Source organism: Trachymyrmex cornetzi, unplaced genomic scaffold, assembly GCF_001594075.2.
Source record: "Trachymyrmex cornetzi isolate Tcor2-1 unplaced genomic scaffold, Tcor1.1 scaffold9, whole genome shotgun sequence".
Taxonomy (NCBI): Eukaryota; Metazoa; Arthropoda; class Insecta; order Hymenoptera; family Formicidae; genus Trachymyrmex; species Trachymyrmex cornetzi.
In genome coordinates, this window is record NW_017300244.1 from 223,510 (window position 1) to 251,500 (window position 27,991).

Consider the following 27,991-nt stretch of genomic DNA (forward strand, 5'->3'; position numbering starts at 1 on the left):
ATATATGGGTATTTTAAGATTTCTAATCGATTGTTTCATGTTTGTTGAACAGTTCTTCAACATTTCTAATGATTTATATTAGTCAATTTATAGATGGCGTCAATTTATAGAATGCGTTTATTGAGCTAATGTACAGACTTTATTAACTAATAAAAAAATGCGTTGATATAATGAATGTATTTTATCACTTCTACAAAATTTTATAATAGACATCTAATAAATGAATTTATTAAGTATATGAACATATTTGTTGGAAGAATGAACTTTTTCATTGATTTAATTAAATGTTATATTAAGTTATGATATATTCAAGTATTTGTTATATTAATAAATCCAGTTATTAGCTAATAAAAAATACTCAATAAAATATTCATAATATCTATTAAAAGTTCATTATATCAATGAATTTAAAATCAGTAAATGTCATTCATTGATATTATGAATAACATTTTTTTCAGTGCATATATATTTAAATTTATTCTGTGTATTTATTTTAATAAAATATTAAATATGAAACTATAGTAAAAATATGAAAACAAGTGACTTCTTGTGTAACACATACAATAAGTTACAAAAAATATAAATGAAGTTTTTTGTACGAGGGCTTGTTTTTGAGAAAATTATTTTTAAAGATTGAAAAATTAATAATAAATTAATATTTGAAAGTACATGGCTGTTCCTCGAATGTTATAATACTTACTCATATCTCGACATCCTTTGAGCTCGATGCGAAGACAAACTGTACGTCGATGTTCCGAGTGCGGTAAGATCCGAATTTGACTGGCGAAAATAGGTGGAATCAAATTATGCGACACAATGGTGGAGGTGTCGCTGTTGCCGGCTAAAACCTGCGGATCAATGTCATGAATATTAATAAAACAGCAAACACGAAGAAACAAAAGTAGACAGACAGTGACTTTTCGCTCGTCAATTAATGTGAAACTCGATATTGTCATTTAACTAACATTGTCATTTAAAATAAGAAAGTTCCTTTTTCAACGTTGACAAGAAAAATGAATTTTCTTTTTGAATGATTGTGAATTCTATGGTATACCTTTTAACGCGAGAACTATACAACATTATAATACGATTTAACGGTAATGGACATTTCGTCTGGAAATTTTCCAGTACTTATAGACATCTCAATTTTGGATCAGTTGATATTATACGAGTGAATGTATGCGTTTTAATGTGCTGCACCATTAATTTTCCTGGATGGAAATATCTGAATATCCGTCTGCTATCGATGACAGTCGCGCTATCTCCGCAATAATACATTGCGTTTAATACGAACTTTTCGGCAAAATTCCATTTCGATAAATTTCCGTTGAATTGACATTAATGTAACGAAGCGTTCGTGAGTTTCGCGAAAGTCAATTATCTACAAAACTTATTGTGGTACCACGCTTCAGTTCATTTCATCTTAATTTAGTCCCGTTATTTATGGTGTCATATGAATATATGATTGAGTGATAAGGTATGATTCGGCACAAATATAATACAACGACTATATCATTAAATTAGTCGCCGCTTCATTTTACATTTTACGATCAGCTGCATTGATATCGCAGTGAATTATTAATAAGAGAGGATTTAACATTTTATATAATGAAGTAAATGTTGCGTTATATAAAGCATGCATGTATCAAAATATGAGAGAATACAAAAGTTATTCACGTTTGTCATGAAGTTACACATGTAATTATTATTCATCTCCTCATTTGTTATAATATCATCTAATAATAAAAATTACTACGGGGAGATGATCGAAAATGTACTAGAAGTTACACTGATCGTGACATAAACAGAGATTATGATAAAAATTATTCTATGGTAGAGATGTGCGCAACATCTAAGACAACGTGAGTCAATCTTGAACAATATTCGAGAAAAGGAGGGGTCCAATAGGATGGGAAAAGAGAAAATTCGAAAACATTTAATTCTCGAAAAGGAGAAGTTGCACTTTTGGCAACGCTTAACCATATGTTACAGTACGAAGACATTACGTGCAATTCTAGCACAAGAATAGATCACTTATCGATTACCGTTTCTCTGTTTCACGACTGAATCCTGCAGACGGTATAAAGGACTGCGCAAAATCGAACTTGAAACTGAGAATATTATTTGATTAACCGTGAAACAAAAGGATTTTGATATTACAATGGGAAGATATGTTTCATTTAAACTCGATATACTATTTGAGAAATAGTTGGTAAATATTATTAGTTTCCTGTAATACATACTATATATACACGCATATATATATGTTATATAATATATAAAAGAGAATATCGAATTATATTTCCTATGCGTTTCAAACAGTAGTTAAATTACATATTAATTAAATTATTAATTAAATTACAATTTTATGAGCATAATGATAATCTAATTTTAATATATATATATATATGTGTGTATTTATATAATCTAATTTTGATATATTTATATAAATCTTGAAAAAATTGAATATTCGCTTTCTCAAATTTCTCTTAAAATTTATACATATATTCTAATATTTATACACAATTATTGACGTCTGTTTAGCTGGCCCTCCCACTTAACCAAATCTTAATGAATAAATTATATAATAATGCGCTATCTATGTGCTCTCAAAATTCGATGAAATTTTCTTACTGATAATTGACACGGAAAAAGTTTCATCAATTAAGCATCGTTAAGCGAGTGCCAAGTTCTAACTGTGACCTTACTAACAAGCAACTTCGAGCCCTGCGTTTCAATGGAATAAAATTCCAATTTGACACCAGACGCGTGGGTGATTCCGATCGGTTTTGTAGTTTTGTTCTATGTATCGTTTACGTTTACATTTGTTTGAGTCTGTTCCAATTGAGACATGGTGTAAACTCTCGATAGCTTGCGTATAACACTTCTACAATCGAACGTTTGTTGTAATCAAACTCCGTAATTGCTCTCTTCTATGCAATACACTATTCAAACCGTAGTTTTTGTGTGTACTAATTAATATAAAAATACGTTAACCATATTATACGTATAACCATTATTTATATCGTAAAATGCATTAAAAAGTTACTACAAAATTTATTATAAAAAAAATTTTAATAAAAATTATTAATTTCTTTTTTATATAAGGACTTTTTTTTATATTAATTAATATTTATACCAACTTATGGAATGGTGTATTGCATCGAGTCTTTTAAATACAAACTAACTGAAAAGTGAATAAATTAACCAAAAAATGATGCATTGAACTCGACAAATTGTGCTCTCCTTTCATCAACAGACGTGCCTATTCTGTCTTACCTCGTTGTTGTCCCAACGCTTATATCGGCGCCATCGAGTGAAACCAGGACGTCGATATTCTACAGTGTAATCCTCGACGTATTCCTGACCGCGGCCGTGATCGTAACGGCCCTGTGTCTGCACACCAGTAACGACATGAGTACTCTGTAGGTCAACTTGAAGCCACTCACGAACCCCTTTCTCTATTTGACTTTTCGGACACCAAGCACCGCCAGCAGTCTCCTTCCTGAGTCTATTTGAAATATGATTATGCTAGAGATAATCTCTTCATATAGTTTATGATTATGAGATAATTTCAGGAATGTGATCTTTTTTCTCTCTCTCTTTCTCTCTCTCTCTCTTTCTGTATCTCCTAAAGACTTTAGAAAAAAATTATATCTTCTAACATACAAGGACTATTCTTTTTTTATTACAATAAACTCAAGCTTGTTAGTCTTCCGCTTGAAGTTAATACGCTTCGTTATCGACTGTTATATTAATAGACAAATACAAGTAATATAATTTCTACTCAAATTTAACATAATCTAAATGAAGAAAGATAGTAAATTATTCGCAAGGAGAGATATTTGTAAGATGACAATTTCGTAAAGTGTGGCGCATAATTTACGACCACTAAAAACGGGCGAAATTACTGAATCGTATTACTATGCTTTACAAACGAAGAACTCTGCATAAGAGGGTCGTTAGACTTTTAATTTCAAAAATGCCACCGAATTATCGTTTTACTGTCTTCCCGGGCATAAAAAAGTCTGCCAATTATATTGTACAATTCAGTTACTATCCTTTCAACTAAGAAGAACAATTCACGAGACCATTTCTAGGTTTTAAGAACTTTCACCTTTTTAAAAGTGTACTTAAACAGTGAATCCGTGATTTACTTGCGCTTCTACTTCTTCGAGCCGTTCCGCTCACGTTTTCTCTTTCTCCGTCGATTATTTACGTTTGTGTTAAATGGCGTTAATGAAAGTCTTACTACCTCAATCACTTCTGGTCGAGTGGCATCTCGTACTTAATAACAAAGTTAACTTCACCGTAGATCGAGAAGATTCTCGCTTTTTCCAACCACCTTTCGCTGACGATTGATTTCCGGACGGCGTTCGTGCCGCGTTAATTCATTTACCATTTACAGTTTTTACGTAACTTTAATATGAAAGGATTTCATTGTTAAAGGAAGAAATTTCATGTAACATAGTCGGTAGAAACTTTATGTTATTAAGTAAATTGCGTTCTTATGGAAACTTTGTACGCGTGAGAAGTGTCAGCTAAATACGAACAAAGCTCTCTATTAATATTATTACAGAGTCGCAAACGTTGAGAACGCTTTCTCGTGCTATTATGTGTAATATTGAGCTATTTTTTGTCTTGTTAAAGATTATATTCAAAGATTTAGTGTTGAAACTTTAACTAAACGATGAATATACATTGAATCTATAGTACAACTAGATAATTGAATTTATAGTATAATCTTATTATACAGGATCTCTCCATCTATTCATGAACAATATATAGAGACAACATAATAACTGCCTTTGTATATGTTATTGTATATACGAGCTATTCTCAGACTGACGATTTGATGTATTTAAATCTTCAGACGGGTACTCATTTATCAGGCGCGTCTGGCGGCTGATCAATGATCACCTTTACTGTTTTAATTATCAGCTGCTGGACGTAATAATCTGCCAGAAGAATCCATCTCTCAATTTACATACTGTATATATTTACATACTGTACATGTTTCGTTTAATTATGATGACAATGCATTCAACTTGTGCATTTTGTGATAAATTTTTATTCTGTTTTAACGAAAAAACCAATCGACTGTGAAATGGTGCCAAATATTTATTATATGTAGCAAATAAAAAGTTTTAATTTTTTCCACTTCCCCAGTTGACCCGTTTTCATATCGACTGAACGAGCCGATTAAATAAATAAAATAACAATGATTGATATACAATGTATTATACATTTTTTATGCGAGTGTTATATTATTTTTTAATTGTGGTGCAATAAGTGAATTATTATTATTGCAATTTTCCTAAATAAATGTATTTAGAAAGTATCATTCTTTAATAACTTTGTAGAGTTTGTAGAAATGTATCTTTTATAAAACGCAATTACTATTTCTCCGTAATCGGATTGCGCGTTTGACAGTCACAAGCGTATTAGGCGTGTAACTTCAAGGAAATTAGGTTTGAATAAGTTAAAACCCCAGTGGGCATTAAATCAATATCGCTACTGCTCGGAAAAAGCAAACTTTCGCGATAGATAGGTAGATGAATGGGATCGTTGAGTTATAAACAGAACGCGCGCGACAGGTGTGTAAAATATAGGATTAGACGCGAGGAGGGATGAGAAATGACGCATGGCATATCCGTGGATGATAGTGCGTTAAATTCGTGGTCTGATAAACGATTGGATCTACCCTTTTCAAAGTACATTAAAAAAAAGTAGAGAGAGAGGGGAAAAGCTGAAAGCGGTGGGTCGTAAAAGTAATGTGCTTACCGGCCATTTCGCGGCCCGACGTTCGTCACATACGACGAGGACGCAGTAATTGCTGAATCCGGTATGTCACCTGATTCCATCCCCAAGGACTGGTTGCATGATCCTGAAACATGATAACGCTTTAATGTAATAGATAAAATGGTTTCATAGATATAATCTTCATTATTAAATTCAGCAGTGAGATTTGATTATATGTTCCACATTTCTTTCAATTAATTAATTAATCATCTATATAGAAATTTACATCTAGAATTTTTAAAACTAAATTGACAATTGTTATTCGCACTAACATTAAATATTCATTAGAACAATTTTATGACTAAGTTATTTGAAATGTAAATAACGTTCGTTTCTAGATACATAGACCTTTCGAAGCTTTTCCTGATGCTCTATAAAGACGACGAGGAAAGTCGTCTGACGCAATACCTTTTAAAGACAATGGTAAAAGAAACAATAGTGCGTGATATCGCGCACTATTGTGCCAGCAGGCAAAACTCTTTAAAGTTGGAGTGTATCTGCAGGAATCACGAACGTAAACAGCAATTACGACGTCGTCGTCGCAATCGTTGTTCGCGAAGTTGGGATAAGTGGCAAATGGCTTGAAGCCTCGAGGCGCATCGCCGCCGGGATATTATCCAATCACTATACTTATTAGTCTTTCAGCGATCTCATTCACGTTTCAATTCGCGTTACGTTTACTGTCATTCGGTTGTAATCTTTCCATTAAAGTTTTCGTTAGACAACAAAAAGCTGCGGCGCGCGAACGAAGCTCCGTTCGTCGTTGGAAAACTTCATACTGCCGCGCGAGGATCAATCGCCCTGAATAAATTTGTTCTACGAGATCGAGCGGCGATCCATCTATCTCGCGATTTTATTTGCAATTAAGAAAAGATCAATCCTATATATATATATATATATATATATATACAATGGCGACATTTGTTTCATCGTACAGATTAAATTCATCTGGTTTTTTACATCCTTTTTCGTGAAATCTCACAGATCGAGAAGCGAGAAGATTACACCGTTCTCGTTTATATCATATGTATATCACTATACATTTATATTTGTTATGTTATTATTATTTATGTTTCCAATACAAACGAATGTGTTAGGAAGCATTATAGTTGTGCGATTTATTTGCGGATTTGCGGATACACAGTAGCATTTACGAGGAATAACGATTAGTTTAAGGGAAGCGGAGAAATGCGCAGAAACGTATCTTCCGGCTCTCAAATCAGCGAACAGGAAGAATCGTTCGCGTACGAGCCTGTTCTTATTGGTCTCAAGCAGCATACAATCGAACGTGAGTGCGCGTATGGTCGATTAAATCTTTTCACATACCTGTCAGCTCGGCGGTTTATGTTGGTTCGGCAACCCTCTTGGAGAAACCCCGAGAAGTAAACGATCGGCTAAACTGTCCGGGAGAGCGGAAAGGAATTTCTTCTCACGAAGGTAAAATCAGGAATTCAGGCAATAAACATTGTGATTGTCGTTATTGCCGTGACTCGCTCAAAAGCAGTTTTACAAGAGGGTGCTTCTATCAAAATCTACTAGATATCGTTACAACGAAATCCACTAAAAACTTCATAGATCTTTCAACAGTGTAAGTCGAAAATTCGCGGGAGAGAGCTTTGCGGTGTTAGGAAAGCGCGAACATCGCCGGGAATGACAAAGGATCGCTATGAGAAACGTTTTCACGAGGATTTAACCGACTAGTTTGTGAAACCAGACGACGCTATTTACAGCGGAAGTATTTTAATAACGTCAGTTATAGTGTAGTTATCTTTATTCTCATCTGTTACAATAACTCTTCTTTCGCCATAACTTCAATTATTTTTTTACGTGTTCTGTGAAAAGTGATAAAATAATACTCAATAAGATGAATAAATTGCTTCGAACAACATTTCTATAAGGTAAATGTATCAGTTATTGGACAGTTAAGGGACATGATCTAATTAATAGACGAAATGACAAAAATTTTAAATATCAAGCTTTTAACTATTAAATAAAGTCGTGATCTATAAAAATTTTATAACAAATTTATTTGAAGTAATACATGTCTTAAAAGCATATCTAAAATTTTTATGATCATCTCGCCCAATAATTAGGTCATATTAACTGATATATTTATCTTACATGTGTAAAAATGTTTATCGATTTATCATCATCATAGTTACAGCACTAAGGGAAATATATTACGCATATGCAATGCGAAATTACGTTAAAAAAATTATATTAAAAAATAATAAGTCAAAATTAACTGATATATGAGTAACATAATTAAACGAAGAAGAGAGCCATATTCTGTTAAAATGGATTTTGGTGGCATGGAAAAAACGGTTTTGCTGTAGTAACTAAAAATTTAGGTAGATACAGATCTAAAAATAATTTTATTGGACCATGAAAATAATTATATAGGACGCTAGCTCATATTGGTTCGTTAGAATGACAAAACTTTTTGCAGCATTAGGTAGGTACTCATGCTTGAGTTTTCTACATAATTATTTTGATGGCCCAATAAAATTATTTTTAGATCTGTAATTTTTAGATCTGTTATTTTTAGACATTTCAGCGCGTGCGCATACACACATACATAAAATTGTTCTCTTCGTGTAATAATATTTTTCAATGAGTTTTTACAATTTCCAATTTGTGTAAACTGCGTTGATTATTTATCGGTATTGAAACACAGTTTGACTGTTGGAATAAACTGGAAATTGTAAAAATTTACATAAATATTATTAAGCACCAAGATCCACTTTGACCATGTGAATATGGCTTGCTTCATTGCTTAAAACATTAATTTGGCTATGTTCGGCGCTCACAGCATTATTTCAAGCATCATTTCATCCTTGTTTTTAAATATTAAATACACTGAGAAAAATTTCCGGGCTTTATCCGTTTATAAAGTAACAAACAGATATTTCCGATTGATTTTGATCGGATTTATAAGACTATCCGATCAATTTTAGGACTATCCGATCAAATTTATCGGATTTATAGGACTATTCGATAAATTTGATTGGATAGTCTTATAAATCCTATCAAAATCAATCGGAAATATCTGTTTGTTGCTTTTTGAACGGACATTTTTCTCAGTGTAGGGATAAATGATGCTTACAACTGTTGATATGAGCACCAAAGCGAACGCAGCCTAAATTAAACTAAAAGAGAATTGAGATTGAGGAAAAGAGTGTACAATTTATGTAATAACTTCTTATCTAAAATATAACTTTACACTAAGTTTCTACGTGCTCGGATTGTTACGCTATAGTAGTAACAAGGGACATTTTGTAACCACTCCACGGATACTGGTAGACATCCGGTACACCTACGAGACGCATGGAAATCGCATGGGCATTTGGACTTGGTAACGTATTCATAGAATTCTCGCGCTCCATCTTTCCCTCCAGTTTGTGCAAATATTCTTCCGCTTCGCGCTTTGTTCCAATCCACAAATAGAGCAGATAAGAGAAAAGAAACACATGTCAAACGTTCGATCGAAAACAGTGGAAGCTGACGCACCAGTCACAAACGACGTGAAATAACGCAAACCCCGAGAGAAGCGGTACGCTGCTACCATTTGTCGTTTATATCGTTTTCGCGCAAGTTGCGGAACAGAATAAGCATCGAAAAGATGATAACTTTTGTAAGTAAAAAAAAATTAGTAGTGAATACGTATAGAAAATGACATGAGAGTCACAAAACGATGGATTACAATGAGTATATAAAAAGATAGAGTTATACTGAATATTAAAATGCGACTCGATTTGTTGTACCTGAAATATTTAGAATGTCGAGACCCCCCTCCCCCACCAAACCCCTGTAAAATACAATAGATCGATACTGCAGATACTTGAAAGTCCGGTAAACTCGTTCGTTAAACCACCTACATATTTCAAGTATAATCTTCCGGAATCACTCTTTGTTTTCTATAATTCAACCTCATACTTGTCGGAATGTTCGAGCATCTCTCTCGGGTCAGTAAGTAACAACCTTCGCACCCATTGTCCGGGTAAGAGAATCCTGACGCGAGGTCGGTGGTATACGAGGCGTTTCGTGGATTCATTGCGACGCATTCCACGTCGAACTATTCGTCTTGCCAGGTGGCGTGCAATTTGGCGAACCCGGGGACACGACAGTCGGAAATCCGGACACCTCGGCCACAGTCAGCGCCACGAAGACACCTTCAGGACTGGCGGATGCGAATCTTGGCGCTTCCATAGTCTCGCAACATTAGATTCGTACGATGTATTGAGGCAGTTTAAGCTGTTTTAATACTCAATCGCGTTCAAATATGCATTACTTTTATTTTGCGAATTTCTGTAAAATTTGCAGCATTTTCGAGCTATGGTATTTCTCGGTAAATACATTTATATCTTTGCTTCGATTATTTCCACGTCGGGCATAACAGTACTTAATCATTAATTCGTAGAAAAATAAAAACTCTTTTCATTTTTTATCGTCAGTTTGTACATTACGCGAAACAACCATTTTTAAGAATCAAGTCTCGAACAAGTCGGACGTTTTACGACGTGAACGCACTCATCAAGTTAATTCTGTACGCGTACACACGTTAACATTTTACACGAATATTGTAAAGCTCCCTGCGAGGTGTTCTCCGCGTCACCTGGTCCACTTTGTCCCCTGTTACTACCGAATGAAAATCCGGCTTGGAAACTTTCCTGTCGCGATGCTCTTTGCACAATCGGCTTTCTCCGTTCTTCGGGTACGTTTGTCCGCACGGATGAACAGGGTACGGTGATCGACGCGACGGGTCTCGTTTTTGCACGGCAACTCCTCCTGTTTGTTCTCGTTTGAAATAAGGATTCCGGATTGGAGGGTCGATGTTACCTGTTCGAACTCAACTCTATGCTAGGGTGAAATCTTTTTTTCCCTCCCATTCCCCGGTAGCTTCTCTTGTTTGTTTCTGTCTGGTTCTCGATTCGTTCGGACCGATGGGAGTACGTCAGGTGTTCCGCCTATAATCCTTCGACTAAGCACGAATGGAACTGTAGGGATAGTTGATCCTGTCCGATAGCATGCCCATGTTTCTCTGAACCGCTCTCTTGACCTGCCTCCAATTTTTACGAGTTATCGATTTCCCCCCATTTATAATTTAGAAATATATTTAATAATTAGCGCACAAAGGATTCACTAGATGATTTTCTAAAGATTTTATCGCATTGATACAACAATTTGATAAATCGTTAACGGTAGAACGTCGATGGCAACGTTGCTATTTTGTTTGCGGGCAAAATTTGCCAAGCTTATTACAAGATAATTGGTAGTCGCTTCATCGGCTCGTTATCGCATCCGAGGCGCAATTCGAAAATCGTGTTAGCGGTGTACGTCGATGGACTGGACGATTATTCGTCCATTATCATCGCGTACATGCTCTCGTCCCGGTGTCTGGATTACAATACCAAATGATAGCCATCAGAAATGCACGACAGAACTTCGCAACAGCCCTTGGTCGCCCGTGGTAGGGGATCGGATTTACGTGCCGTGAGATACGTAGATCGCCATCTGCGAGTGTGTTTGCGGCGACGTTAACACGAAACACGTTCACGTTTCCGTTTTCCACCCATCATGCCCTCACCGTCTGCAATTCCATAGGAAGACAAGCACTGCGTGGCACTGCGAAAAGGGTGGCTCGTTCGTACGAGAGTTTTCAAAGAAAACGCACATATACGTAAATATAATAATATATAAAGTAGCGTTTTATGTACGTGTACACACACATACACACGCACATCGTTTAGGCTCTCACCGATGTCACGGGACGACGCCATTCGGAAAACCATCACGCTACTAGGCTATATTTTACCTCGTAAATGGATGTGTCTGACCGAATGTGAATTTCTTACCTGATATCAACTGTCGATCCACGAGGATATCGATGAATAGAATGGGGAACGCGACGTACAGTTCGCGGATATGCAAGCATCCGGTTCGTCAGGATTTTTATTATACCACGTACGTGCTCTACGTTTTTCACATATGAAATATCACATGTCTCCCGTTATACACAAGCAACGTTCTACAGTTTTTCGGAATTTGCCTCTTTATTACCTCCTACCATTTTTATTTATTTCGACGGATTATCATTGTAATGCGTGCACTATTCATAAGCGAGACCAAAACTGTGAATAATTGTAGGTAATTTAATTAAAATGCGCGAGATACACACATACACAATGATATGAATAACAATCATATCATATAACGAAATAAGCTGATTACAGATTTTTTAATGCGTTTTATAGATACTTTATATTTATTTGATTATAAAATATTGATTATAAAATATGTGTCAATTATTTCATTTTAGGAAAAATTGCTGTGCACGTCAAGTGAATAGCTTGATATTTGAAGCTTACAGTCCTTTCCAAGATGTGTATATTTTTAATGGCTAACAAATCTTTCATTAAGCTTTAAAGAGTTACGCGAACGTAGTAACGTACATTTTAATATGTCACGGCGTTAGTCGCGAAATTGTTCCCGGCCACTTTGTCGGAATATTAAGGCCAGCGGGAGTCTGTGCCCGTAGTGGCTTCTGAGGCGTCCATCGTAACGGCGTGTTTATTGTAATGAGCGAGTCGGAAGAACGTCGTAAAGTTAAAGACCAAACGCGCGCGCCTGTGTATTACAGAGAAACTACCATAGAATTCCAGACGAAGTCGTCGTATAGCAATTTCGGACCAGTTTTCAACGGGGCAGTTAAATTTAAACTAGTGACACTAATTTAAGGCCCGTTATTAACGTTATTCGCAATAAACGTCCATGTTCTTTCAGGGAGAATGGTCCGGATTACGCGGCAATACGTTTGCGCTGCAGATGAAAATAGTTTCCAATCGAATGTTGAACTATTACCTATGTATCCATAAAACCCCGCTTTGTTGGGGATTACTCAGAGGAAGCGACAAAAATCGGACAATATTTTGGGTTCGGTACGAAGATTTGAAATTCTTCTCTGATATATAGGAGCATAAATTTTTGTAATTTAAGAAATTCTATATAAAATTCTGTTTTATGTAAAAAGTACAAAATGTTTTATGTAAAAAGTAAAAAAAAAAGAAGATTATATCACTTGTAACTCTGTGTGATTCGTCTCTCAAAAATAAACAAATTCTATACAGAAAAATAAACAAAAATGTAAAATAAATAAAAAAAAAATTGTAATGGACGATGGCGTTCAATTAAAAAATGTCTTCTTGCACGAATGAAATAGTTTACGGTCCTATATGTATATTAAAAATGGTATTTTTTTTTAATCTTCATGTACCACACATCATCTATTGACATGTCACTCATAACACAATTTGCATATTTTGCCGTGTATATCAGCTTTTCTATGCGCCTCCCAATCTCACGCACTGTTTCTGGTTGGCAGAGCCCGTATCATATTGCGTCACTCGAACACGAATACGCGAACGCGAGTTTACGTGTTACGTGTTCCGCACATCGTAAATCGTGAAGTTACGAAATGGACGTACGGTCCACTCCCGGAAAATGTTACGAAGCTTTCACCTGTTCACAGCTTTATGTTGAAAGGTATACGCGTGACGTTACAGATAATAAGTACTCCCACAAATCTGAATAACAATTAACGTAGAAACTTTATATGTATTACTCGAGATAAAAATTTACTCTCGTCTCTTAATATAAAAGAAATGTTTGCATATTATAACGCGGGAGAATTTGGCAAGTGTAATTTTTGCTGATAACAGAAGACTAGTATCTTTTCGAAGTTTTATAGAATAAATCTCCTTTAATTTATTATTCCAAGGCCCGGTGATTTTGTTTAAGCATGCACGCCGTATTTCTCATCTTCTATATATCTTTCCTGTTTATATGCGTGATAAGAAAAATAATCTTCGATATAATGGCTCGGCGAAACGGCAAACATCTTTTACAATAAATCTCAGGTCGGAACTCCTATCACCGACACTGCGAGAAAATTCCTTCGATCTATATGACGAAATTCTATTAGCTAGAGCACATAAAATCTAGAAGAAGGTAAAGCGACTCTCGCTGATTAAAAGAGTAAATTTGCAAATCATATAATTGTACTTGGCCAAATACCCCAGATATTCACGTTTCGTGTTTAACTAATTAATTCGAAATACATTTATATGCACACATCGCGTTTCTTATTAGTAGTTCCATTCCTTTAGAATTATTTTCCTTGCTCTGCTCATGTCAAATGTTATTATCTGATGTTTCGATTCTCATTACGTTTCATTACGTTACTCTACGTATCGGGAGTAACGAACCCATAGTTTGGCACTGCGTATATAGTTCATTGTGAGAAAAGACACGCGATCATAGAGTGACAGACTTCCTATCGTGTACTTTAATTAGCGTCAGCGAAACACCCGGATGAAATCAGTAGCCAGGAAAATAATAGGAGGGTATGTTGGGAGAGTTTACGAACTAACAGGCATATCGCCGTAGTGATGACGAAATAGCGAGAGGCGAATATACGTGGCATGTAAATACCCTCGTGAGAAATAATTTTAAAAGTAACGCGCGAGTTTAATAAAATTTTCGCATATTAATTAATTGCGTTCGACCTATCGAAATTCTAAAACCCTAAAGTTATTTTACAAATGTCTTGAAGTGATAGAACAAGATTTACATAATAGTAGGCATTGTATAATATGTAGTAGAAGGCATTGTATAATAAAAGAAAAAAGGAGACCGAAGGGAAAGAAAATGGAATAAAGAGAAGAATTATCCTCAGGTGGTTGCTTTTATAAGAGACTTAACGTATACGATGGGTCGCGGGATTGACGTGTCTTTTACGAGCTAGTATTGAAAAATGCGATGAGCAGAATCGATCGACGTGAAGCAAGGAGCACAAACAAGATATTCCCTCGACTATTATACCGGAAAACAGTATATTCCACGTTTCAGTTATCTTAAATTCCACAGAAAAATTTAAGACGTTTTAAGAAATCATCTTTTACTCTTAAATAAATATTAAAACGAGTTTTTCTATTAATTGCTCTAATTATAATTGTCAATTTATCTGTGATTCATATAAAACGATATATAAACGTAATACATTTTTTTAATTAATAGTTTTCTTCTGAACTATCTTATAATTTATTGTTTCACTTAAATTGCTATTGTTGATGCATTTACGATACATGTATAGCAAATTTCGTCTATATAACGCGTGCAAGATAGCATAGAATATGAATATTCCATAAAGTGAGAAAGAGGAGGCGTTCATGCGCGCGAAGCTCGATTGTTGGCGGGGAATGAGAATGGAATAGGATGAGACTTAACGTGCACGACGGGTCGTAGGATTGACGTGTTCCTTATAAACCAGAAGGGCGAGGCGAAGATAGTAACGGAGGAACCAGACGCGAAAGTGAAGGAGGACATTGCGCGGGTGGAAGGCAGGTGAGGGTGGAAGGATGGTGGATGGTGGATGGTAAGGATGACGAATAGAGAAGGAAGACGGGATAAGGTAGGAAGGCACGTCGCGGCGCCTGCACGCCGTGGAAGCCCGATTGTTCTCCGCAACCGACTGTGTCTCATTACTTCGAATTGGCTAGCCGTAGACAATGCCAGCGGGTAATACGATTATCCGGAAGATGGTTTTCAGCGGCCACCCCTTCGTTTCTATCGTCCCCTTCCTCCGGTCCGATGTCCTTTTATGCTCTTACGTTTCAACCCCGCGTCGTCGTATAACCCCTTTTTCCAAAGTATGTTGAGAAAATCGGTTCTACGGGGGTGTACGAGACCGGAAAAGAATAAGCGCGGAGATGACGGTGACTAAAGAAACAATGGACCGATGTATACGGAAGTCTATCTTAAGGCAGCTCTAGACGATATGGCTAATTTACGTCAACTCTACGCACATTTGCTAAATATTGACTTACATTTATATTTATAATTATGCATGCTATATACGTATGTGTGTGCACTACAAAAAGAGTTTGCTACACGGAGAAAATTTTATATTTAAAATTACTATAATGTGGTAGTAGCTGCGGTCTTCATGTCAATTATAAGTTTAAATGTTATAGTTATTTTTTTTAAAACAATAATAAAACGTAATTTTTACACTTTTTCATAGTAAACATTTTTTATTACAAAATCAAATATACCTAGCAAATTTTGTTTGCGTACCATAGTAAAAATTAACTGCTTTCATGTTAGAATATGGCTTAACAAAATAATTACTTTATTTATGTGATAAAAATTAGTATTAGATACCATAGTTAAGTCGGAATCATGTTGTGAGAGTCCATCGAAAATACAAGACATAGTAAAGTGTAATTTAAAATTGTATTAAAACTTAATATAAAATTTTCTCCGTGTATAAATAGCTATCAAATGTTGAGTGAAATAATTTTAATCAAATATGGTCGGTTGATATAACTAAAAATAATTTTACTTTACTAAATATTTATTAAATATTACTAAATATATTACTAAACATAACCAACTGATTGTGTGTGGTAATAATTACCAAATATTTTCTAATTAAAATATTAAGTAAAATTGTTTTTAGTTATATTAATCGAATATTTGATTGAAATTATTTCACTCACTATTGGGTAGCTTTATTACCAGACTCTTTTCAATGTATGTATATATTTGGTAATTTAACATACATTGGCCATGTCGTTTAAAGCCGCCTATATTTATCACACAGACAAAAATCGAAGATTAACGTCTTTAGATCGAAGACAGACGGTTTCCAAAACATGCGGAGAGTGCTCGCCGAAACTTTGAATGCGAGGAAAGGGACGAGTGCTTTTCGCTACGCAACAAACAGAACAGCTTTTCAAACGTACACTGCCAAGCTCCGGTTACACTTCGTCGGTCGCCCGAACATTTCAGCCCGTTTTTACTTACATCAGCGGTACGGTAACTCCGCTCGATTCAACTATGTTCCGCGTATTTCTAGTATTCAAGAGGCAATTCAGCCAAACCTACATTCTGCGCCTGGTTTCGAAATTTTGTGGCTAGCAAAGAATTGAAATGTTTTTCTGGTATTAAAAGTTACAAAAGAAATTCCTGGGCTATATACGGAAGAAAAGGAAATTTCTTTGAATTTGCAATATTATTGCTCGTTCAACTTTGTCCTTATTTTAAATATTATTCTGGCATATTTTGTTAGAGATTTTCCATACGATGAAAATAATTTGTCAACTTAAAACTTTCGTTACACAAGTATTTTTGTTGGATAATGTAAACGGTATTTTTTGATGCATGAAATCGTAATGAGTTATCATAACATATAATGAACACGTTTATACTTATATTTCTCTCGTATATAATATATGAAACTAAAAAGATGTTTAATATTTCAACAGATTTCAAAGATAAACTCAGTCAAATCTCCACGTTTTTAAGGATGACTTGGTTTTTTTTTATTTGCAAGCATGCGACTGTAACTTGGCTTTCATCGTGTCGCTCATTTGAATTCCCTTTTCAAGTTGCTTCGCCTAGAAAAGAGCTGCCGAGCGCGTTGGATAAAGATTAGACGAGAAAGACTGGACGATGGAAAGAGAAGACAGTAAAGATGAGTTCAAAAGACAATGAGCCACTAGAAGCGTGACGTTTTCTTTCATCCACGCAAAGAAAAAAGGCAAAGACTAATCTACGAAAAATATTCTGTCATTCTTCCACTGATAGGACATCTATATGCAAAAAAAATCGATTTCCTATTTAAGATAACAGAATAAAATCAACCAATTCATTCAGTATAAATAAATAAGATTTTCGAAATTAAAAAAAAATGCTTACATTATTTTTTAAATAAAAGATTTAATAAATTCTGATCGATTATAAAATTTATTTAATATAAAACGTATATTTTCTAGTATATAAAGTATGAAACATGTTAATATATATTTACGTCCAAAATTTTGCAAACAGAATTTATAATCATATAATTATAATTAAGTGTTAGATGAATATTAAAGTATACTTTGTGTGTGTTATAACTCAGTTTGATAAATACTTTTCTCAATAAATACTTTCAAGTATTATCTTATTTTTCAATGTTAAAATTCTAATCACTTTCTCTCATATTAGAGAAAGTGATTAAATATAGAAGGTAAAATTACTCATCAGGTCATAATTTTTATATCTCAAATGCGGTTAACATTTTTCTCCTTCATTTGCATTATACTTTGTGAGTTGAACGAACAATTTTAAACCTAAATATGAATTTCTATATCAGTTAAGTATATACAATTATGTTTATCTAAATGATTTAATAAGATTAATAAAAAAAAAATAAAAATAGTAAATAAAGTTGTTATTTTAAAAACTAAAACGAAGTTAGTTAAAAATCATTAATAATGTTATTCCTTTTTTATACGAATTTTACAATATTAGAAATGTATTTAATATTTTTCTTCATTGTTTTCCATTTTTTCTGAAAGTCAAATTATGTATAAGCGCATTTTCTAACATTTAAATAATTTTTTCGTTGTAAGATTTTTGTGAAATTCGAATTCGGATTTTAAATGTTGCATTACGAATTCTCTTTTCAATATGAATTCGGGGAGGAATAGTTGATTTAGAGATAAAAAGGAATGGTACAGGTAACCACGAATAAAGATGCCGACTAAGGAGACAATGAGCCACATCGTGAGCAAGTTTTATTTTATTTCTGGGAAGATAAGACCCAAAGATATTAACCGGCAAAGCGACTTAGACTTGGACAAGACGACGTTTCCACCTCACTGTGGGTTTTCATTCTCGAGGAAAACTGCTCTGCATTTCAAATCCGAGGAAAGCCAGGCTGCTTCTTGTCGCAGATGGTCGATTTAGCTGAGCGATGGTAGAAGAAAAGAGGATGGGGATGCTCGGACAAACGAAAGCTGAGGAAATGTCTTTACATTGATTTTGCTTATATCATAAAATATATTTTATTGCTTTTTACCTAACATTCGATTATTATGCAGTTATAATTTCTATCGCAAGAGCTGAATATAAATAACATGTTTCATACTTTATATACAAAAATACATATTTCGTATTAAATAAACTTAATCTCGGAAACTTATAATTAATTTTGTCAATTAATAGTCTACATCAAGTCATTTATTTGAGTGGTATAACACGCTCCAGTTTCAGAAATCTAATTTAGATAGATATGTCGCGTTAATCACATCCAAATATTACTAATTTGAAACAAACGGTTAAATGTTAAATTTAATTATGTAAAATCAATATCGTCACTCTTTTCATATAGCTGATCTCATTCAAAAGTAACACGAAGAATTGACAATAGAACAAGCGATGTTACGCGCGAAAAATAGCACGCTTGAGAATTAACTGACGACAACACGAATCCGGATTTAGTCGGGAATGCTTGGAACTCTTCTGCATTTCAAATTGAAAGGCTAGGCGGAAGAATCGTCTGGTGGAAAATGGGAAAAAGGTCGGATGCGATATCGGACTAAACGGGGTGACGTGAGAAAGCGAGGGTGGTTGCGAGAGAGAAAAAAAATAGGAATTTTTCTCGGGGCATCAAAGTCACCGCCAAGGTGTAGCGAATTTGATCTATCGGCAATAACTTGGTAGGCGGCGAAGAAAAATTGGATTTTAATCGAAATTAGAGAAATGTACGCGGGAAATTGTAATATCATCTCTCTTTCTCATTATCTCGTCTTAATCTACAATTTTCCTGTAATTACTGGATCATTTCTAATTATTTGACAGGTTAAATCATCCTTTGATCAATCTCTATAATATAATCGTGCGTACATGAAAAATAAATGCTCGCGTTGAATATTACACAAATATGATTTCTCTGTTAATAATCGCTGACAATGAAATCAATTAAATTTTACAAAGGATAATAATGATTATAAGCGGCTAATATTAATTCATGGAGTCATTTGCTGGTTTCAATAAAAGTGGGTTATATAATATTGAAGAAATCAATCAATTATTAATAAATAATTTCATACTAATTAAACACACGGAATATTTTAGTATTTAGACAAAAAATATTATCTATTAAAAAAACAATTCAATTAACTTTTTGTGTTCTCGATGCTACAAACAAGATTTTTAAAATAAAAGTTTTTGCTATTTTTAAGATTATAGAAATATAATTAAATAAAATTATTAGCTTTAAATTTTCATAGATAAAGTTAACTTAGAGTCTCGTTTATGAACTGTTAATACTCATTGTGATTGATTTTCTTGTAAGCTAGGTAAATTGTCACTGAGCGCTATGTGTCTATATGGATAGGCCATGTAAGTAATGCGAGCGATGCCGAAATCATTACCAAGTCAAATATTGAACTTGGCTAATTTGTTATCGGCGAGAAAGTAGAACGACGTGTAGAAATCTCCTTTGCCGGCAAATTTGCCCTAGTTACCGAAGTTATAACGTTGTTAAACGTTCCTGGTCGACTTATGAGAGGTAGCCCCGTTGAAGAAAATGTATAGATCACTCTCGAACGGATTCTCGTGCATGGAAATAGGCGTTTGGAATAATAAAGGGTTTTTTCGGAAGTGCTTTGGAATGAAGTTTAAACGATCACGCTTGAGGTACTGCAGTCGAATATTAAATCGGATAGAACTATGGTCTATACAATGGCTTAGAAGAAAATTTATAAATCATTAAGAGTTTGAGACATTTTTTCGATTTCTGGTTGCTATTTTTGTCTTTTACAATGTGGAGCATATTCTCACGAGATTACTTTACAAGTTTACGATCGTTCACATATTTACATGAAACATTTTTTAATGTATTAAAAAAGACTGTGAAGGGTTTCATTAAAAAGTTTTATTACACTCTTGCATATCTTTGCTAAAATAACCCATTGTGATTTCCATATTCAAATCATGAGTTTGTATCATGAGTATCACAAGTTTCTTCGGTGAAATGACAGAGCTCGTAATAGCGTAAAATATACACTCTGACTTAGATCTATTTCGTTTCTTATTTATACATTCTGTGAACAATTTGGGATCAGTTTTTTGATACCTAATTTAAATTTAATTAAATACATAATTGAGTATTTAATCTATATTTATCAATTAAATGCTTAATTGATTATTTAATCTAAATTTATCAAAATTACTAAATTGCTATGATAGATATGTAAAAAGACTGATAACCAGAAATTGAAACTGTAAAAAACCTGTTGCCTATTAGACGACTATTTTTACTAGAAAGTTATCAAGATATCATACATTAGTATATCTCTCCTTTATCTTAAATGTAACATTAAAAAAATTAAGTTTCTCAGAAAAAGGAAAAATCTATTTTTTAATTTAACCAAAAATTATTGATAAATTGAATAAAATTGGCAAAAAGAATATATTCTTAACATGATCAGATGGCATTTTGTCATTTTCGTTTCATAACTCATTTTGATAAAAACCGCTCATTTCTAGTTGTGGCGATTGATTTTTTACGAAATTATGTTAGTTTCAGTTTTGATGAGATTGATATAATAATATTTAATCACATATATTCATCAACTCGAAAGTGACATTTTTTTAGTTGTGTCTTTTTTTAAGGGAGAGAACCATATATAGTTTCCTATTCATCTGCATACCTCACATATAGATAGCACTACGCTAATATTCCAAACTTACATTAGAAACCATGGATTCTAGAGTTAACTTTCCAATATAAGTTTAGTTGTTACTTCTGGCATGTATCCTCTTTGTTCATCTCATTGCTCTGTCGGTATGCCGAGGCAGGCACATCCCCGAAGTAATAACGCGTCTGTACTTGTGCATTTCCAGTGGTGTGGAACGGAATGATTTGCTCGAGGATAATGGGAACCTTTGTGCATCTTTAGCAGTCGTTCGGAACTCACACCGGACACCTTTCAGAGAATCTCAACTACGATAGTCACGAAACTACCGTTCGTTCAAAGGACAGAAGAACAGAGAGCAAAGGTCCTTGAAACTGTCTCGAGAAGGTAACCGACTACACCCGACGCTAGCACTTATCGTTGTGTAACTGTTTGCTCAACCACGAAGACAAGACCATTTACTATAACGAGGAAAACGCTAGCGGAACCTAGTACCGGTGAAAGCTCGCAACAATAGTCGCCTGTTTATCCTATCCTTTGCCCTCCAAATCCTCTACTGTCCTACATACTCTTCTTTCATATCTGCTTACAATCTGCTTTTTACCGGGTTTTTTTTTATCTCATTTCCGGTAACATAATGCTTGGCGAAAGCCTTGGAATAGTGTTAAAGATTTAGATCTTGACAAATCATCAATTCTGATGTGAGATGTGCTACTTTTTATTGATAGACGTATTATTTTGTCGAATACATACACTTTAAAGTTAGATAACTATTTCCATAGTTCTGAGTGGAAAATATCCTTAAATAATAGTCAGAACATTTGTGTCAACGGTGTTCTATGTGCTAGGTGTTCCTCGTCGTTTCCTCCGCTTCTACGGCCGCGTCTACGACCTTTCGTCCATTAAGTCGTCTCTCGAGGAAGTCGTTACCACGAGGAAGGTGTAAGAGTAATGGCGCTGACCTTTCGTAAAATATGACATAGTCGTACATGTAACGCGATGACGCAAGTGTACATGCATTTTCTATGTTTAGCGTGATTTAAAACTAGTACTCCATTTGTTATTAATAAATGATAAAAAAATATTCGATGGCTTACAAAGATGTCGAAAGATAGTCAGAAACTAGAGAAAAGAAGAGAGTCTTTAACATATTCAAGCGAAAGTGGGACTTTTACATGAACTTGCGTGTCTCATTCTAAAGAAATAATATTTTGAGCACGTACACCATCACGGATAGTATTACAACGAAACGGAAATAGAGACACGAGCGCCTTTATTGCGGTCTTCGCGGAAACATCAATAATTTCAGGAACTTCTTAAGCGGCTTGAACGTTCTTTCGGTAACCATAGCGCTTTATATGCCGATAATCGATTGACGAAGAAAGAATTTTGTTGAGTTTTATACCGCAAAAAAAAAGAGCGCCGCTCAAGTATCTCAATGCAAATCAACGATCGTCTTTGATAAAAATCATCGAAGCGTTTCGATCCGGATGATGTTAAATATACTCTGAAAAGCTTTTCGATTTAAATTTCTTTTCAATGTCTTCAGCTCTTTGATATTTGCTTTATTACTTGTTCTTTTTGAACATTCTTATTTTAAGTAAAAATATCGAATTTATAATTCTAAAGTCAAGAATCATATAGCATTGACATATTATTTCAATAGATTTGTTGGTAAATGATTTTCAGTGCCAATTTATACATCCAACAAAAATTAATTTCATTATTTATTATTTAGACATTATAACGCAGTAGAAAAAATTTATTGAATTCATTTTTATACTAAATAAGAGAAAAATCTATAAAGGAATAATGTCGGTAAATTGACGACTGAATATTAATTCACTTAATATTATTTATTGAAAATAGAGTATTTTAAAGTTTAGTTACTTTTTAAAATATGGTCAAATTTATGTTAAAGTAGAATATAATAAATAACTTTAAGTGCATCATGTAGTCCTTAGATTTTGAGCATATCCTTTAGATTTTTATATCAGATTTCTTATTATGGAATTCTAGAGAATTTTCTAAATATTCGGTATATACGGGACAACGTAAAGCAATCGATACATGTTGTTTTCTGACCAATTTGTTGCTGCAAAAGCTGCAAGGCAGCCTGCTTGGTTCGGGGTAATGAGGGAATTGTTTTCCGAAGGTGGCGCGCCTTTTAGCGCAAAATTGCTCCGCTCCCTATGCCGGCGACCGATGTGGAAGGGATGAAGGAATCGAGGAAGAGAGGGTGGCGCAAGGAGACTTCGGCGGGATGCAATTTATCCTGTCGCATTAGATTCAAAATAATTGATCCCCCGGGCGGATGGAGAATAGCGAGTCATTACTTCAGAGTGATAGCACCCCCATCGTAGTGCAGGCCGGAGGAAAATAAAAACTCGGAAATCACCTGCTCCCGATGAAAAATTTGACAGCCGAGAAAGAGCGAACTAAGGAGATGGAGAGAAAGCCGCGGATGCGGCATGGAGCAAGGTAAGGATAGCACCTTTGCAGAATGGGCTTTCCGCAGCTGCAACAGCCCGGAATTCGCTCGAAAACACATCGTTTGACTTCTCGCGCAGCTGACTGCACGGGACTTTCTTTGTTATTGCCTGTCACATCACCCACAAGAACTACGTAGTTATTACAGTGTTCGAAGAATATCAACGTTTTACTAGCCAAAAATACCATTTTTAATTAGTGCTTGCTACGTCCTAAAAATATTGCGTTATATAAATGAGAATAAAACGTAAATGTGCTTTCCGAGATAGAAGTAAAAATCATTCGAGAGATATACAATTTTATACTCTCAAAAATAAAGCTGTGGTAGTGTCAGTGTCCTATATAAAGCATGCATAATTTTTTTATGTATATTTAGATTGTAAAATATATTTTATTTCAAAAATTATAAAATAAAAAATATTTTATATAGTTTTATGTGCATTTTATACTTGCAATCATTAAATTGTGCATTTAATCATTTCGAGTTGTACTTACGTATATCGAGTGAATGAACATCCGTCAGTGGTCCAAACAATGTCAATAATGTACAGAGCCTAGCGATTATCGATAAATAATCGGTCTTCATGTTCTCCGTTGAGTGATGACTTCATTAGAGCATTCGACAAATAGCTGTAAACATAATTATAAAATAGCAGTATTAAAACGTATATATTTCTTATTGAGCCTATTCTTTTAATTTCTAATATTTACGTAACTAGCATTTGTCGTTGTATTGCATTAGGAAAAAAAATCGATTTTTTTAGAGAAAGAGTGAGAGAGAGAGGGGGGGGGGGGGGAGGGAGGAGAAAGAATTCTAGTTTGATTTCGCCAATCTCCGGAATCAATATTTAAAGCAGAGAAGACAGACTTGGTTGCTTGTGCAAGGACGTGCTTCGGAAGTCCATGTGATATTGCCTGCCTTCCAATTTGCTGCCATTGTTTTCGGTCCGGATAAAACCTTCGATCGCTATTCGGTCACGTTTCTACACGAAGCACCCGGGAGATTTTAAAGCCGCCTCTCGAAATATTTTCTGTCCTAGCGCCTGAAGTGGAGGGTCAAGTAAAAAAGAACTTAATCGACTTAAGAGTAAAACTATAGGCGTCTACGTATTTCTTTTTCTTGGCACAATCCTGGACGACCAGTCAGCCCTCGATGGTTTCCGCGGTACGTGCGTCGCCTAGAGAAAAAAAAACACAAAGAGATCCCACTCGAAATCGAGTCCCTGCTCAATTAGCCCAACCTTGCGTCCGCGTAACCTTCTTGGTGAAGGAAAGCGTGATAAGAGAGAATGGAAGAATGAATTTATTATGTTTTGGGAAAAAACTTTCGGAATATTAAGGAATAAGTCAGTTATATATTATAAAAACAATTACGTTGTTAGAAAAATGTTCTGGCTAACTAAAGAAAAATATTTATAAAGAATCGGTAAAAGAGAAAAAGAGAGATATTACTTTTGCGTTTGTTCAACTTTGAAAAAATTGAACGAGCGTTTGTTAAAAATGTTGAAGGTTGTATTAAATTATTTCACAAACGATACGTAAAAAATTTAAAAGAAAAACATTTTATTACATTATTTTATATTCTGTAATATGATTTCTGACGGAATCGTGGAAAGAATGATTTTGCTGAAGTATCTAAAATCTTAGCTAGATAGAGATCTGAAAATAATTTTGTTAAACTATTAAAATTAATGTGTAAGATGCTCAAGCATATGACACTGTTGCAAAAAGTTTTGAAATTCTAGCAATCAGCTTGAGTGTCCTATAATTATTTTGATAGTGTGACAAAATTATTTTCTGTACATATCTGTATCGAGCTAAATTTTTAAATACTTTAGCAGAAACCGTTCTTTTCGTATTATTAATAGGAACACAATGTTTATAAATTCATGTAGATATCGTAGAGTAGTACTTTTCCGATCGGTCGTGAAAATAAGGAGAGTAACGTATTGTGCTAGAAGCTAGACAAAGAGTAATTAACTCCACGAAGAGTAATTGATCGCAGATAGAAGGTTCGAAACTAAGTTGTTAGACACTATCCAGCTTCCAGCAGCACTGACTACGTTTATATCGTAGCTGGGTCGTGAATGTCCACGCGAAAGGTATTCACATCAATCGACATTAATTAATTGCTTTCGCTCGAAAGCGACGTCATGCGATTTAATATCTCTCGCGGGGTAACTCAGCTGGCAATTTACCTATAATAAATACCTCGAATTTTTTGGTCTAGCGACCATCAGGAGGGTGACATGACACGATTCACACACGACACACACGGAGACAGTGTTCCAGTTAGTTACCATCATTCACCATCCGAATCTGTGTACGTTGACTTTTCTACATATCGGTGCTACATTTAACGAGCGGAAATGAATAAAAACTCGAATGAACGTTAGCCTAGAGAAAGAGTAAAAATTAATCCCGGAATGAAAATAGATACAGTGTATGTATAGAAAATTTCTGTGGCTAAAATTGATCCGCTTACACTCGAGATGATGTACGAAGGGATTTTATTTGCGAATGTGCAGGCAAACGTGAACAAATCGCAGATGTAATCGCAACTCCCAGTCGTCGTATTTATGTATTTACAGATATTTATTTATGTATTCCACTATTAGAGGAGCGGATATTAATGATAATACACGAGATGAAGAATCGATGGGGTAATAAATATTAATACGACAATTTTGCGCCATATTTTTATACGAAAATTGCCGTGGTGGCACGTTATCAAAAATATCATTTTGGTAATTATCACGTTCTTGCATTTTAATAAATTATAATTATAAATACCAGCGAACTCATATGTATACGTGTAATGCAAAATTCGAAGCTATATAATTTTATGAAATTTTATTCATAACAGCACTCTATTAACTTTTTCTTTTCAAAATATTTTTCTATATGGAGACTCTCTAAATCTGAATCAGTGGATAATCACTGATATTAGTGCCAAGTATGCCATTGATAATCAGTGAATTAAATATGAGATCCCCTCTCTAACCTAATCTTTATTATGTGATCCAATTAACTTTGCTTTGGTGCTTAAATTCAATGAATACGGTATTGGAAGATTGAAATTAACGTGCAGATGTCAGTATTTTAGTTATGTAATATTCAAACGTTCTTCCTTTTTTAGTTGAACTTCACTGATTGTCTAAGTATGTCACTGGGTAATTAGTGACTATCCACTGATTCAAATTTAGAGAGTAATTTGTGATACTTATAACAAATATAGTAAAGTTTTGCAGTGGTTCAATACTGTGAAGATTTTGCTGCTTGCAAATAATTTCGCGACCGATTTATCGCGTTTTGATAGATTGTAAACGCAATGTGACGCCACGGTTATAGCTATACGCCTATGTGTTTCTTGGTATACCAGGACGTGTAGCATTGCTATCGACACAGCGTTAATTAGTGCACACTTGCGACCTGATGTTACCGAAATACCATTAACGACCCTCGCACGGAGTGCGCGATGCGGTATCGCCCGTTTAGATCACGTTTTCTGCCTACCGCAAATAATTAGCAAACGGCTGGCCCTATGACTACTGTATGCCGCTATAGCGATTTGGACATTGGAGGCGCAAATTAGGACGGCGTCTACCTAGACGCGTTTGCCGATAATTTAATTGATTATTGACGTATGCGTATACACACGTGCATCCATATCGATCTGTCGCAGAGGACGCTATTTGCTCTCTTACGCTCTAAGATGTACGAGCAAAGCAGCTGCTTTGTTAGAGAATTTCGATCAAAGCCGAACGCGCATCTGTCAATAGCAGAGGCTTGATAATTAAATCGGTGCCAATTTATATATGTAATGAGTCCCACAGCGTACCGGACTAATAAATGTATCACTCGAAAATCGTGATCTCGTATTAATATATTGTGGAAACGCAGCTAATTAGTAATTACTTCATAATAGTTGCAATTTACATTCAATGCGCAATTCAAACAATTAAGGAATATTGAACGGATACTTAGTACTGATAAAATGTGAAAGAATATTTATTATGTGTTTTATACATAAAAACATATCAAAAAGGTATAAGATAAAACTCTCAGTTATTCTTTGAGAGCGTACATACTTGCTCGTTCTCTTAAAGTGTATGAAAACTTCATGTGCAAAGTAATATTCATGATATTTCTATATGCACAATGTAGTA

At 34.6% G+C, this 27,991-nt stretch overlaps 1 protein-coding gene across 1 annotated transcript in view; it reads right to left on the minus strand.

The window, feature by feature from the left end:
- The window catches only part of LOC108769350 (discoidin domain-containing receptor 2), an 81,152-nt gene that overhangs the window by 17,326 nt on the left and 35,835 nt on the right, over positions 1-27,991 (minus strand). The window contains exons 2-5 of the mRNA XM_018520270.1: positions 24,318-24,452; positions 5,785-5,887; positions 3,280-3,511; positions 701-848 (exon numbers count right to left, since the gene is read on the minus strand). Coding sequence (XP_018375772.1) covers positions 701-848; positions 3,280-3,511; positions 5,785-5,887; positions 24,318-24,408 — 574 coding nt within the window. The 5' untranslated portion in view covers positions 24,409-24,452. The remainder of the gene's footprint in view (positions 1-700; positions 849-3,279; positions 3,512-5,784; positions 5,888-24,317; positions 24,453-27,991) is intronic.